Source organism: Notolepis coatsorum, assembly GCF_963971535.1.
Source record: "Notolepis coatsorum genome assembly, chromosome: 19".
Classification (NCBI taxonomy): domain Eukaryota; kingdom Metazoa; phylum Chordata; class Actinopteri; order Aulopiformes; family Paralepididae; genus Notolepis; species Notolepis coatsorum.
Window position 1 is genome coordinate 3,462,943 of NC_140183.1, and position 13,881 is coordinate 3,476,823.

The 13,881-nt window shown below is 44.1% G+C and overlaps 1 protein-coding gene across 2 annotated transcripts in view; it reads left to right on the forward strand.

The window, feature by feature from the left end:
• The window catches only part of preb (prolactin regulatory element binding), a 45,049-nt gene that overhangs the window by 6,200 nt on the left and 24,968 nt on the right, over window positions 1–13,881 (forward strand). Inside the window, exons 2-4 of one of the 2 annotated variants that reach the window (XM_084336943.1) lie at window positions 7,934–8,122; window positions 10,249–10,447; window positions 11,132–11,391. In XM_084336943.1, the coding sequence (XP_084193069.1) occupies window positions 7,988–8,122; window positions 10,249–10,447; window positions 11,132–11,391 (594 nt within the window). In that variant the 5' untranslated portion in view covers window positions 7,934–7,987. The remainder of the gene's footprint in view (window positions 1–7,933; window positions 8,123–10,248; window positions 10,448–11,131; window positions 11,392–13,881) is intronic. The other variant, XM_084336944.1, reaches the window with a different exon arrangement.

Sequence of the window (13,881 nt, forward strand, 5' to 3'; positions counted from 1 at the left end):
GACGCGTGCTTAAAGAATTCAATGTCCAGAGAGCTCTTATCATTTTCGATATGCCAATCCTTTTATTGACTTATCAACCAAAATATATATACAAAAACTCTTTTTACTAATAACACTGACCGCCGACCTATACGGCACATCTCGAACACGACAAGACACGGTCAAAAACTGTATGGCTATTCCACTTGCGCACCTGGGGCTCATCACCCTCTGATCAGTATATATGGGTAACCACCCCCTGTGGTGGTTGCCATGGTGACTAATAATGCCACACCTCTGCACCGTGAGTTGAAATAAAACTAAATAAACAGAAGGGCATTTTGGCTCCAACACACCGGCCCCTAATTGAGAATGGCAGGAGGCCAGGAACAATTCAAAATAATATTTACATAATGGAGCCAATAAATGTATACAAAAGAACTCAAAAAACAATTCTCTGAATTAGAAGCTTTAAATTGCAGCTACTTGAAGCAAGCAAAGTTTAGTTACTGGTCTATTAAATTGCAGCTTCTTGAAGCAAGCAAAGTTGAGTTACTGGTCTACACTCGTGCAGAACGCACCAGTCCTTTCCTGTCGGGATAGGTCTCCAGGACTCTTCCAAGTAACCAGGAACCACATGGGGCTGTAGCGTCTGCGATCAATACAATGTCTCCAGGGACAAGACTTTGTCTCTCCTTACTCCACCTCTGCCGCTCCTATAGCAAAGGTAAGTATTCTCTCAGCCAGTGTTTCCTGTTCCATTTTGTCTGCATCCTCATGACTCCGTTTCTTTTATGACTCATCTCCAATAGAGTCTTTCGTAGTTTCAGGATCCAAGCAACTGACCTCTTCAACCTTTTCTAGTTAGAAAGTAGGTGATCAGTTGGTGTGTGGCACTTGGTGCATCGACAATTACTGCATTGATGTTGAGATCCTTTTTGACCTCAGGGTCATCAGCAGAAATGGTTGTACTCCAAGATACCATCTGGCCACTCTTCCTCTGGTTTCCAAAGAAACTCAGGGCCCTCAATCCACCTTCTGTTGGTCAGCAAATCATCCACCTTAACTCCCCTTGAAGTTTTGTCAGCAGGGTTCTGAGTGGTATAAATGTACCTCCACTGCGTGACACCAGATGTTCTTTGGATGGCAGAAATCCTGTCTCGGTGGAACTTCTCATCTCTCCCAAACCTCCTTTTCAGTCCAAGGATGCGTTGCCTAGCAACAAACTGATTGTTTGGCAGAGACACTTCTTTCCTTTTAAAGGGAAGCTGCAAGGTGTAATGTCCGTCCTGAAGTTTGCATGAATCAGTCATGATTTCCATGAACTTCATATCATCCCTCGACATTTCCTCTTTGCCTTCTGATGACCTTTCATTAAAATCATGGTTGTACTGATTGTTCAGCAACTCCTCCAGATTTGTTATAGAGATCCTATTAACAATAGCAGCAGGGTTGACATTCTCACTCCGCTGCTCACTGTAGCCTGATAGGGGACCATTAATGACCCACCCCAATAGGGTCTTAATGGCATATGGCCCATTGCCATGACTATTCACAACTTCCCAAGGTTCAAGCAATTTGGAGGCATTGGTACCTATCAATAACTCCACATCAGCTTGAATCCGAGGAAGGGCAACCCCATCTAAGTATGGCCACTTAGCCAACTCCTCTTGGCTAATGATGTTACTCGTGGTTACGGGCATCCTCTTCTGGGTGTAGACCTTGGGCAGGTCATAGAACTGTTTCCCAGTGAGGCTGGCGATCTCCAAGTCTGTCAGCATGTAGCTGGACACCGATGCCTTTGGGCCCATGGTATGTAAGCTGATTTGTGTTTTCCTTCCTGTAAGGTTCAGCCTTCTCATTAGGGTTTCTGAACAAAATGTGTCAGTGCTGCCTGGATCTAAAAATGCATATGTTGTAATGATGTTGTCTCCCTCGCCGGACTTCACCTGTACAGGCAAGATTGACAGAGCCCCATTGCTGCTTCCGGCCCCCGTTTGTCCACATGTCTGCAAAGAGATCTGTGCGTTACTCACCGAAGGTTTCTTTGGCTGGTTTGTGTTGCTTGCTCTCTCCTTCTGATTTATATGAAGAACACTGGGATGGTTTTGGCTGCACACCTTGCAAGTCAAGCGCTTCTCGCAATTCCTGCTAAGATGTCCAATGCGAAGGCAGCCAAAACAGATTCCTTTTTGCCTTATAAAAGTAATCTTGTCCCTGTGTGTCTTCTCCTCCATCTGAGGACATTGATCCAGAGTGTGATTTTTAGAGCAACATACACAAGTGTTGGTGTTGTGAGCAGATTCATTTCTTTGCTTTGCAGGGGTTTCGATGGTAGTAACTGTGGTTGCAAAACTGTCTCCTTTGAATTTGGGTTTAATTTGTGACTTCATTCTGTTCATGTTCATAGGTCTACTTCCTGTACTTGGTGGTGTATTTTGAATGTCTCCGAAGACTGGGTCTGAGACAATCTTTACCTGGCGCTCAATGAATGTGACAATATCCATGAATTGTGGTCTGCGATGGTATTTTTCCATTATCGAACATACAGAGACTCTCCAATTCTCTCTGAGCTTGTATGGAAGCTTTGAAATCAATACTTTCATGTTCGCTGGCATATCGAGTTCCCTCATGTACTGGACATTCTCCATAGCATTACAGCACTCCCGAAGGAAAAGAGCATAGGCTTGAAGAGATTTTATGTCTTCAGCCTTCACTAGCGGCCAGTTGAGCATCTTCTCCATGTAAGCTGCTGTGATTTTATATTCATCTCCAAAGTGTTGTTCAAGTAGGTACTTTGCCATATCATAGCCTCTGTCTGGAGCCATGTGTTGACAGCTACGTACAAGCTCTTTAGGCTGACCCCTGGTGTACTTCTCCAAGAAGTACAAACAATCACCTCTGTTTCTTGTGTTCTTCTCCACACAATGAACAAAGGCTCTGACAAAGGTTCTGTACTGCAGAGGATCCCCATCAAAATATGGAATCTCTCTTGGTGGCAGTAAGTGAGTGGTTTGCTGCTCCACTAGCATTGCTGTTATCTCATTTTGCCTTTTTAATAGGTTACATACAACTGAGGTTTCATTGCTTTGGGGTGAAATTACAGTTGGGGTCGTTAGCTGCACAGGAGCTTCCATGTGGATTGTATTGTCCTGTGCTCCATCCCAAGACACATGTTGTCTTTGTAAAGATGGTGGTTGTGTTTGAATGGGAGTTGGCTGTAACAACATAGATTGTTGTCTTTGCCTAAATGGGGGCTGTTGAATGGGTGTTGGCTGCATCAAGTGCATAGGTTGTTGCATTTGCCAGGGTGGTGGTTGTTGAATGAGTGCTTGTTGCTGTTGCATAGCTTGTGGTATTTGCCAGGGTGGTGGTTGTTGAATGGGTGCTTGTTGCTGTTGCATAGCTTGTGGTATTTGCCAGGGTGGTGGTTGTTGAATGGGTGCTTGTTGCTGTTGCATAGCTTGTGGTTTCCATAGTGATGGTTGTTGCACATATGATTGCTGTGCAGATGGTTGCTGCAGTTCTGGTGGTTGCATAGATGGTTGCTGTGGTAGTGATGTATATTCTTTTGCCCGAGGATTGAGAGTGACTGAGGGTTCCTTTAACCTTGTTCCTTTCCTGTAGTAGGAGTCCATTCCATCGGACTGTGTGAGTGAAAGAGCTTGGTGACTGGGGGATTGTAATACTGCTATTCTTGCGTTGGTAGCTGCCAATTGTGCATCAAGCTCCATCGTTTCCTTTTTCTTTTTCAGGATCTGTTCCTGCTCTTCCAGAGCGTGTTTATCCTTTTTCAGGATCTGTTCCTTGGCTTCCTGAGCGTGTTTCAGGATCTGTTCCTGCTCTTCCAGAGCGTGTTTATCCTTTTTTAGCATTTGTTCCTGCTCCTCCAGAGCGTGTTTATCCTTTAACGCTGCAGCGTGAATCACAAGTGAAGCTCTATCTGCCTCGGCCTGTAAGCGAGCTGCTGAGGTAGAAGATCTGCTGGACCTGCTGGACTTGCTGGTACCAGACCTTGTGTGACCTTTGTGAGCAGATTTTTTACTTCCCACATTAGAAATGCTGTCATTTGGATTAATTAGATTTTGCACGTCCTCCTCATCCTCAATAACACTTTCCACAGGTTTGGTCATTTTTGTCCATGCATTCATGTGATCAATAAAGTCATTGACATTGATCATTTTGGCTTTGAACCAAATGTCATGTTTTCCCCTTTCCTCAGGAGGTACTATTGGCAACAGAGCCTCCTGGTTTGCTTCTGCTTCCTTGCATATGTGGAGATATTGCATAAATGCGCATTGCACCTCCTGTTTGCATCCACTTTGCATTAACCCCAAAATCGTTTTTTGCAAGTTAGAAGCCTTGTTAAATTTAGATTTATGTAATTTATGTAATGTGTCAATTTGATCCGATAGGGCTTTTGGTGTTAATTTACTCTTGCGTTTTGTGACCTGCTGATCGGTATCAACATTGTGTGTGATTTGACCTGTGTCCACCTCGGACTGTGTTTTAGCCACTGTGGGTGTGGGCTGTGACTTTTCAACCAATGAAGGTTCTTTACAATGAGTTTCAGCCGTGGCGGGCTGTTCAACCATAACGCTGGTCTCTGTTGGATTCTGAACACCTTTATCAGAATTCATTTCAGCAATATAAGACCAACAGATTCAATATGAAACGGTACCTTTGGTTAAATCACAATAAACAAAACCCACAGTTAATCATCACATGACGTTCTAACCAAACCTTGACAGACACACACACGAACGGGTTGCACAACCATATACCACCAATGCATTGGAATTTTCCCTTTTTATATTTTTCTCAATTGACCCTGTGTGTGCACACATTTGTTTTTTATATGGCCATATAAGATATACCGGTAGCGCGCTACATACCTGTTCGTTGCGCAGCGCTGTCGGGGCCGTTTGAAGACTTTTCGAAGTTCAAAGAATAAAGTCAAACGGCGCTCCTTGTCCGAGCGCTATTCAACATCAAACAGCGCTCTTTGTCCGAGCGCTATTCAATAAACTGCTTGCGCGCAGGGCAGCTCCCTGGTCCGTTCCCTCGCCCAAATGGTGCTGGGGCAGGTGATGCCGTCCGCTCCTTGACGGTGGTACCGTGGACAGCTCCCTGGTCCGTTCCCTCGCCCAAATGGTGCTGGGGCAGGTGATGCCGTCCGCTCCTTGACGGTGGTGGGCTGCTCCTCCCGGTCCGTCCGCTCCCCGACGGTGCTGGTGCTGGGCAGCTTGGTCCAGATTGTCCACGTTCCGCGCAATTCCAAGCGAAACGGTGAACCAAAACAGCTGATCACACGTCCCGCTGATCAGCTGTTGAATCTTGAGCGCATAGCGCGCTGTCTCGCTGATCAGCTGTTTGAATGAATCTTGAGCGCCGAGCGCGATTATCCTCGTCTTCCAATAAGTAACAAAGGCAATTGTCCATTTCAAACGAAGAGCCTTAGTTTTTGACTAATGTAGACTCCTTTACATAAGCCTACTGCGAGGGGCAAGTGGACTGGCTTGAGTTAGACGCGTGCTTAAAGAATTCAATGTCCAGAGAGCTCTTATCATTTTCGATATGCCAATCCTTTTATTGACTTATCAACCAAAATATATATACAAAAACTCTTTTTACTAATAACACTGACCGCCGACCTATACGGCACATCTCGAACACGACAAGACACGGTCAAAAACTGTATGGCTATTCCACTTGCGCACCTGGGGCTCATCACCCTCTGATCAGTATATATGGGTAACCACCCCCTGTGGTGGTTGCCATGGTGACTAATAATGCCACACCTCTGCACCGTGAGTTGAAATAAAACTAAATAAACAGAAGGGCATTTTGGCTCCAACACCTCCATTTTCAATTCATCAAAACATTTAGAGACATACAAATATACAGTAGTTTCATAAAAATGCTAAAATGCTATTTATTGATTGATTGATTGATTTAAAACTTTATTAACATATTGCAGAATGGGTACAGTACAGCTCAATACATACAATTGTTAAGGGGATGCAGACCAGAGAAAGTCTTTCGTCTTGTTTACATCAGGGTCCCCCATTTTCAATTAATCATATTTCATATCTAAATCATATAATATCTCATTGCTAAATATATGCAATATATAATCTAATAATCCAATAATCTAAATCTAATATATAATATAAAAATGCTAAATGCATGGGTATTTTATTTAGTCTTTAATGTTAGCTTGCAAACTCAAATACTGTCTTGGTAAGCCTCATAATGAATTGTTTGGGGAAAAAAAGAAAAACATCGTGATGTGTATCGTGTATCGCCGAAAGGTCAGAAAATATCGTGATATCATATTTAGGCCATATCGCCCAGCCCTACCGTAAAGCGTGAACACTGTTGTGATCATACACAACAACAGTTAGCTCTCAGAATAGCCAGTTAGCCCGCAGCACCAGCAACGGTAAGCGTGTCTCATTTAATTTCACCCAGTGAAGCGGGGTTCCCCTCCTCCTCCTCCTCCTGTGTGTAGACAACCAGCTCTGCATGGCTCGCCCCACTAGTGAGGACTGGTCTCGCCCTCTGCTGGCGCGTATGTGCACTACAACAAAACTCAGTTTTGACGGTATTGGTTTTCAATACCGTCGGGATTTCTAAATACCCTGGTATACCGTAATACCGTCATACCGCCCAAGCCTAGTCTCACCCTCTGGCCTCTGAAGTTGCTAATGTCTTTTTTATTTGGGCCTCACAGGGTTAAAAGTACCCTGTGAGACCCACGGTTGCAAAATTACAAAATCATGTTTAGCCATTAAAAAAAAAATCTGTAAATGTTTTAAGCACATGTATAGTCAATTGGTCCTGTTGTTCAGCCTCACAATGCTATTTGATAGTAAATGTGTTTATATGTCCCACCCTCTGAAGTTGCTAATGTCTTTTTAATTTGGGCCTCACAGGGTTAACCTATTATGCCCGAAATATACAGTAAAAGTGTATATTTTCAGCATTACGTTTGTTTACCAATGATTTTAACTTATTAGTGAAATATAAGATTATAGAAATCTCAGGGCATTGAGTCGGAAACCGGTGCATATTGACAGGAGGAAGTGGAGCAGCCAAAAGTGAGTGTAGTCTTTTGAAGGAAGAGACTCAGGGCTTTCAAATTTCGAAAAACAACCCTACCCAGCTCACACCAGCCCCGGTCAATCATCTGACTTCTGGATTTACTTTTTTATTTCTTATTTTTTGGGATTATCTCCCACAAACCTGAACGTTATTGCCATAAAACAGAACACAGTTAGTTTCTCTACCTTTCTGTGAACGTCTAGCAAAAAACGGTGTTGCAATATGATTAAAAATGGTGTAGAAATTTACATTATAAAAAAGATGGCAGAATTCAGTACTGTATCTACAAAACCTGTTTAATCATCTTCCCTTTATTCATTTGCTTAGATTTTTCAGGTCTGGTCAATTTTAGCATGGTGTTATTCAGTTAAAGATTATTTTTTATTTTTTTAATATAATTGATACTCTCCTTTGGTTCATTACAATTTACTCAAGCCTAGTAACAGACACAGTATTTCTGACACTGGGAATACATTCCCTGAGATCCATAGATGTCCCTAGATTCAGATACCAAGAACATGCAAATGGTGCATTTAAAAAATAATCTGTAAATGTTTATTCTACGTCCTTATGGAATGAGTGACATACCCAAAAAAAAGAAAAAATGTAAAAAAAAAAAAATGGATGGAAGAGCCACACCCACACATTGACGGGCAAAGAGCCACATGCGGCTCGCGAGCCGCGAGTTGGCCACCCCTTGGTCTACAGTATCTAGATTATTTAAATATAAATTAACATTATATTGTCTTGACTACAGTGTTTGTTGGGTAATATCTTCCTGTTATCTCTTCCTGTACGTTCTTCCTCTCTCTTTATACATAATAATAACACTCCATGTGTTCCACAGACTTGGGTTGGGGTGAAGTTGTATGAAGAACACTGACTGACGACCCAGACAGCCATGGGAAAACGGAAGGTTCCAGATCTGTACCGAGCCCCCTTCCCCCTGTACACGGTCAAGGTGGACCCCAAGACAGGCATGGTCATCACTGCTGGAGGGGGAGGGGCTTCCAAAACGGGCATAAAGAACGCAGTGGTAAGCATAAAAAATCCCAGTGGTAAGCATAAAGAACCCAGTAGTAAGCATAAATAACCCAGTAGTAAACATAAAGAACCCAGTAGTAAGCATAAAGAGTAGGGATGGGTACCGAATTCGGTACTTTTGAGGTACCGAACCGAAACACGTCGGTACTACCGAGTATCGAATCAAGTGAGAAACCGAAGAAAAAAAATAAAAAAAAATAAAAAAAATATTTTCGTATTAATTTTTCTTTTTACTTTTTTTTTTTTTTTTTTACTTTTTTTTTCATGTCAACGTTCACACGCACAATATATGCTTACCTAGGATTTGACTTGATTCAACAACAAAGCAGTCGGAGCAGGGGGCGAAATTAAAGCCCGCCGCCCGCCAGGGGCGCTCAGTTTTTACCTTTGGCGCTTGCCACTGAGAGCCCTGCCCCGCCGTGTGGCGTGTGGACGTGTAGTTCATAACTATACTCTTATTTTGAAAATCTGTGCGGGTCTCATTTCCGGCCCAAGCGCAGCTAGAGTCATAATATCGATGGCTCCGGCAGTTAGCAGCATTCGGTTCGTATGATATTCTTATTTTGAAAAAAAACGTGGCAACGAGTCATATCCGCCCTGCAGCGGGATACTATTGGCTTCTGCTCGTATCAACACAGAGCGGCCCGCAGCTCTAGTGCCACTGCTAACGTTAAGCTCTCAGAATGGTAGCAGCTCGCCTGCAGCATCTAGTGCTAACGTTAAGCTCTCAGAATGGTAGCAGCTCGCCTGCAGCATCTAGTGCTAACGTTAAGCTCTCAGAATGGTAGCAGCTCGCCCGCAGCTCTAGTGCTAACGTTAAGCTCTCAGAATGGTAGCAGCTCGCCCGCAGCTCTAGTGCTAACGTTAAGCTCTCAGAATGGTAGCAGTCTGCTCTAGTCTAGATCGGACCTCCATGAGCTGCATAATACCTCCGTTCCCTCGTTAGCTAGCTCGCGTTAGTTAGCTCACTTAGATCGATCTGTCCCAGTAAACTAAATTGTCTTAACGTTATCTACCGGGCTAGCAGTAGCTACAGATAGCTCCTGATATCAATGTCTTATAACATTGATTGAATGCGTATTCTAGCTGAGGGCATGTTGAATGTGATTTGACAAAATAACCGTAACGTTAAAAAATAGGGTCCAGCTGCATCGCCGGAGAATCCTTGCATGCTGAATGTAGGGTCTAGCTGAATATAGGGTCTAGCTGCAGGGCCGGAGAATCCTTGCTGGAGCTGGAGGCTACTCAAGTATACACACAGACAGTGGAGCTGTTTGCAGATAGCAAGCATTTTGACTTATTGCGCGGTGGCGATGTCTCGCAGATAATACAACTACAAGTATGATTATATAATATATATTTTATTTTAAAAAATTTTTTTTATATAAAATATATATATATATATTTTTTTAATCAAAACATTTTTGGCAGGTAAGAAATATGCTTGGCGGGTAGACTCTTCCCATCTACCCGCCACTGGCCGGTGAGTCAAAAAGTTAATTTCGCTCCCTGAGTCGGAGCAATGACAAGCCGAAAACTGTTGAAATTGTAGTTATTTGAAGTTTGGATTTTTTTTTTTACGACTGAGGTACGTAAATAAAATTTCTTGAGACTAAAGTACCGAAAAAAGGTACCGTTGGTTACCGGTATCGATTCACAGGTACCGGTACCGGTATCGGTTCAAATGTGAATCCCTAATAAAGAGCCAGTGGTAACACCAGTCACGTGGGCTCAGTTATCATTCATGTGGCTCAGTTATCTTATCGCTGATATTGTTAATTTCAAAAATCAACATATCTGCCCGATTAATCGGCCGGACCAATTAGCGGGTCTGTCATGACTGGTAAGCTAGTCTAGCTTCTTAGACGCGTTGGCCGGTGAGCAACCCGACTCCTGTTGTTCTAATAGTCTATTCTAAACACTGTCTGGTGATGGTGATGGCATAACCAATGTTTCTGTTGAGTTCACAAGCCTCTGTGGTTGGTGGATGAATGAGGTGGAATTCCTGCCCTGGTATTTAGTATGTTGGTCCACTATGCTGTGCTGAAGCGGTATGGAGTGAAGCATGTTGCACAGTGAGCTACTTGGTCTAACTGGCTTGTTCTCGGTGTGTCTCAGCTCTTCCTGGGTGTGCAGCTGGTAGGAGAGTACCAGCACAGCGCCACCCTCCTTCACTCCCATGACACGGACACACGTGCCACCATGAACATGGCTGTCGGCGACGGCGTCATCGCCGCCGGGCAGGATGGGAACTGCAGTCTGATGCGTTTTAAACTGAGCCAGCAGAAAGACGGCCGCAAGGATCCTGCCAAAGATGGTAAGGGGGGATCACAATGATGCCTATTGGTACGATTTAAGCTATAGGGCTAAAGGGACTGTAATAATGTTATGTTGAATTCCCAGAAGGTAAAGTGACTAATAATGTTATTATGCATGATCAGAAGCTGAAGTGACTGTAATAAATGAATGCTCAGAAGCTAAATAAACTGTAATAATGTTGTTATGAATGCTCAAAAGCTAAATGGACTGTAATAATGTTATTATGAATGCTCAGAAGCTAAATGGACTGTAATAATGTTATTATGAATGCTCAGAAGCTAAATGGACTGTAATAATGTTATTATGAATGTGCAGAGGCTAAAGAGACTGTAATAATGTTATTAGGAATGCTCAGAAGCTAAAGGAGTGCAGATAAAAACAACACTATACAAAAAAACAAGGACCCAAAGTATCATAGAAGACTATGATCTATGAGTTTCGCATCTAAAAATAAATGTATAATATAAAGTACATAAAAACACAACAAATAAAGTAATCATTCAAATGTTAAGTTAGATGGTGTGCAAATTAAGCAGGTTTATTGCATAGGGAACAAAGGAGTTGTTACTCCTCTGGCACTTGAAGCGGGGTGTGAAGGGGCTGGTGGTCTAGTATCCATGCAGTCCAGTGTAGACACTGCCTCAGTGCCTCATCCTCTCGTCTGCGTCTGATGTCCCCACAGCAGCCGACAACCAACAGCAGGTTAATACCAGGCGACGAGCAGGCAAAGCAGGCAAGGGAGGACAAGACGGAGCTGCTGCTGCCGCTGCTGGAGACGTGTCTGAGATGAAGGATGAGACGGCCCAGATCTCTGTGGAGGGCTTTGGGGAGGTGCAGTCAGATTTCAACCCCCAGGATCCACTCCAGAAGGTTGTTAGGTTCAGTCCTGACCTCAGCCTCCTACTGACCGGAGGCACCGATGGACACGTCAGAGTGTGGGAGGTGAGGGATGTGCTGATGGGATGAGGTTTAACACTAACGCCACCCCCTAGGGGTCCTGTTTAACATGGCACTAACGCCACCCCCTAGGGGTCCTGTTTAACATAGCACTAACACCACCCCCTAGGGGTCCTGTTTAACATAGCACTAACACCACCCCCTAGGGGTCCTGTTTAACATAGCACTAACACCACCCCCTAGGGGTCCTGTTTAACATAGCACTAACACCACCCCCTAGGGGTCCTGTTTAACATAGCACTAACACCACCCCCTAGGGGTCCTGTTTAACATAGCACTAACACCACCCCCTAGGGGTCCTGTTTAACATAGCACTAACGCCACCCCCTAGGGGTCCTGTTTAACATGGCACTAACGCCACCCCCTAGGGGTCCTGTTTAACATAGCACTAACGCCACCCCCTAGGGGTCCTGTTTAACATAGCACTAACACCACCCCCTAGGGGTCCTGTTTAACATAGCACTAACACCACCCCCTAGGGGTCCTGTTTAACATAGCACTAACACCACCCCCTAGGGGTCCTGTTTAACATAGCACTAACACCACCCCCTAGGGGTCCTGTTTAACATAGCACTAACGCCACCCCCTAGGGGTCCTGTTTAACATAGCACTAACACCACCCCCTAGGGGTCCTGTTTAACATAGCACTAACACCACCCCCTAGGGGTCCTGTTTAACATAGCACTAACACCACCCCCTAGGGGTCCTGTTTAGCAGGACACTAACACTATCAGGGTTAGGTTATCTGAAAAAACCCTCGGCTCGGAACTAGGCAAAATCTACACCTGGCTCGCTGATAACAAACTATCATTACACCTGGGTAAAACAGAGTCCATTCTCTTCGGTTCAAATAACAAACTCTGCAAGACCGACGGCTTCTCAGTTACAGTGGGTGACAATATTGTCACAAGGAAAGATGAAATTACCTACCTGGGTTCCATCCTAGAGGCAAATCTTTCCTGTGACAAAATGGCAACCAATGTAATAAAAAAAAGTCAACCAACGAACTAGATTCTGTACCGGATCTTAGGGGTGGACGGTATAAACGGTATACGGTATAAACGGTATTAATTTGCTCTACGGTATGGATTTTGACTATACCGTGTAACCGGTAGAGTAGCTCTAAAATAGCAATGACGTCATGTAACCACAGCGCGACTATTTCAATCGCATTTGCCCCTAAAAATAGATAGAATTAGTAGATAATAGATATGTGCAAACTGGAAAACGTTATTTAGGAGGCTTCGCGCAGTGGGCGTGTCAACACGCAATTGTCATTTCATAATAAACGCATATCACCGCGGCACACAGCAAGTTTCAATTTCAGTTCCTGGCATTTTTAACCAGTGGAGAAAGGTAAGAGATGTCCCTATCGTTTTTCTTATATGAATTATTCTACGTTAATAAAACATACCTGGTGATCAACTACAGTTTGCTGTAAACATTATGATATGCGTGTAGTGTTATGATAACGACGGCTGCAGCGGGAGCCGGGAGGACGGCGGCAGCAGTGGATTTGCGAATAGCATGCAGCTGCAGAGCCGCAGAGCCAGCGGCGCTTTCAGGTCGGGTCCGCTCAACAGCGCCCCCCCACCCAACGGCTGAAAGCTGTGACCAGACCTGAAAGCGCCGCTGGCTCTGCGGCTCTGCAGCTACATATGCTTCTAGCAAAATCCAGCATCCAGCCCGGCTGTTTGCAATGGGAGCAGCACGGACTCGGGACTTATTTTATTTGGAATATAATGACTTTATACGCAAAAGTAGCCTAGTTTTAAGTTAAAATATTATAAATCTACATGCCTTGAGGATGTCATTCTTTATATAGCCTGCCTATCAGGCAAAAGAAATTATTCTAACGGAAACACTGATACCGTGATATATACCGTTACCGTCTATGCTTCAAATTATACTGTGATATAAATTTTAGACTATACCGTCCACCCCTACCGGATCTCCTCTCTGGTAAACAAGAATACCCTGAAGACTCTGGCAGGAGCACTCATTCAAGGGTACTACGACTATGCTTGCACCTCATGGTACCAAAGCACCTCAAAGGCACTAAAAACTAAATTACAAACATCACAAAACAAACTGGTCAGACTACTGCTTGACCTTACTCCTAGAACCCACCTCACCCCTGCCCACTTTGACAACCTAGGATGGCTTAGAGTAGACGACAGAGTACAGCAACTTGCAATGGGCCTGGTCTACAAGATCCACTACACGACTAAGGTACCCATGTACATGTCAAAATACTTCCCAAAGGTCAGTGAATACCACGACCACAACACCAGAGGGAGCTCCACAAATCATGTGAAACCCAGATTCGGCTCAAACAAGGGACTAAACACGTTTCGCAATTATGCCACATCAATGTGGAACGCCCTACCCAAAGCTGTAAAGGAATGTGAATCACTACCCACTTTCAAAACCACTCAAGGAACACCTACGGGAGACTGCGATTCGAAACTGGCC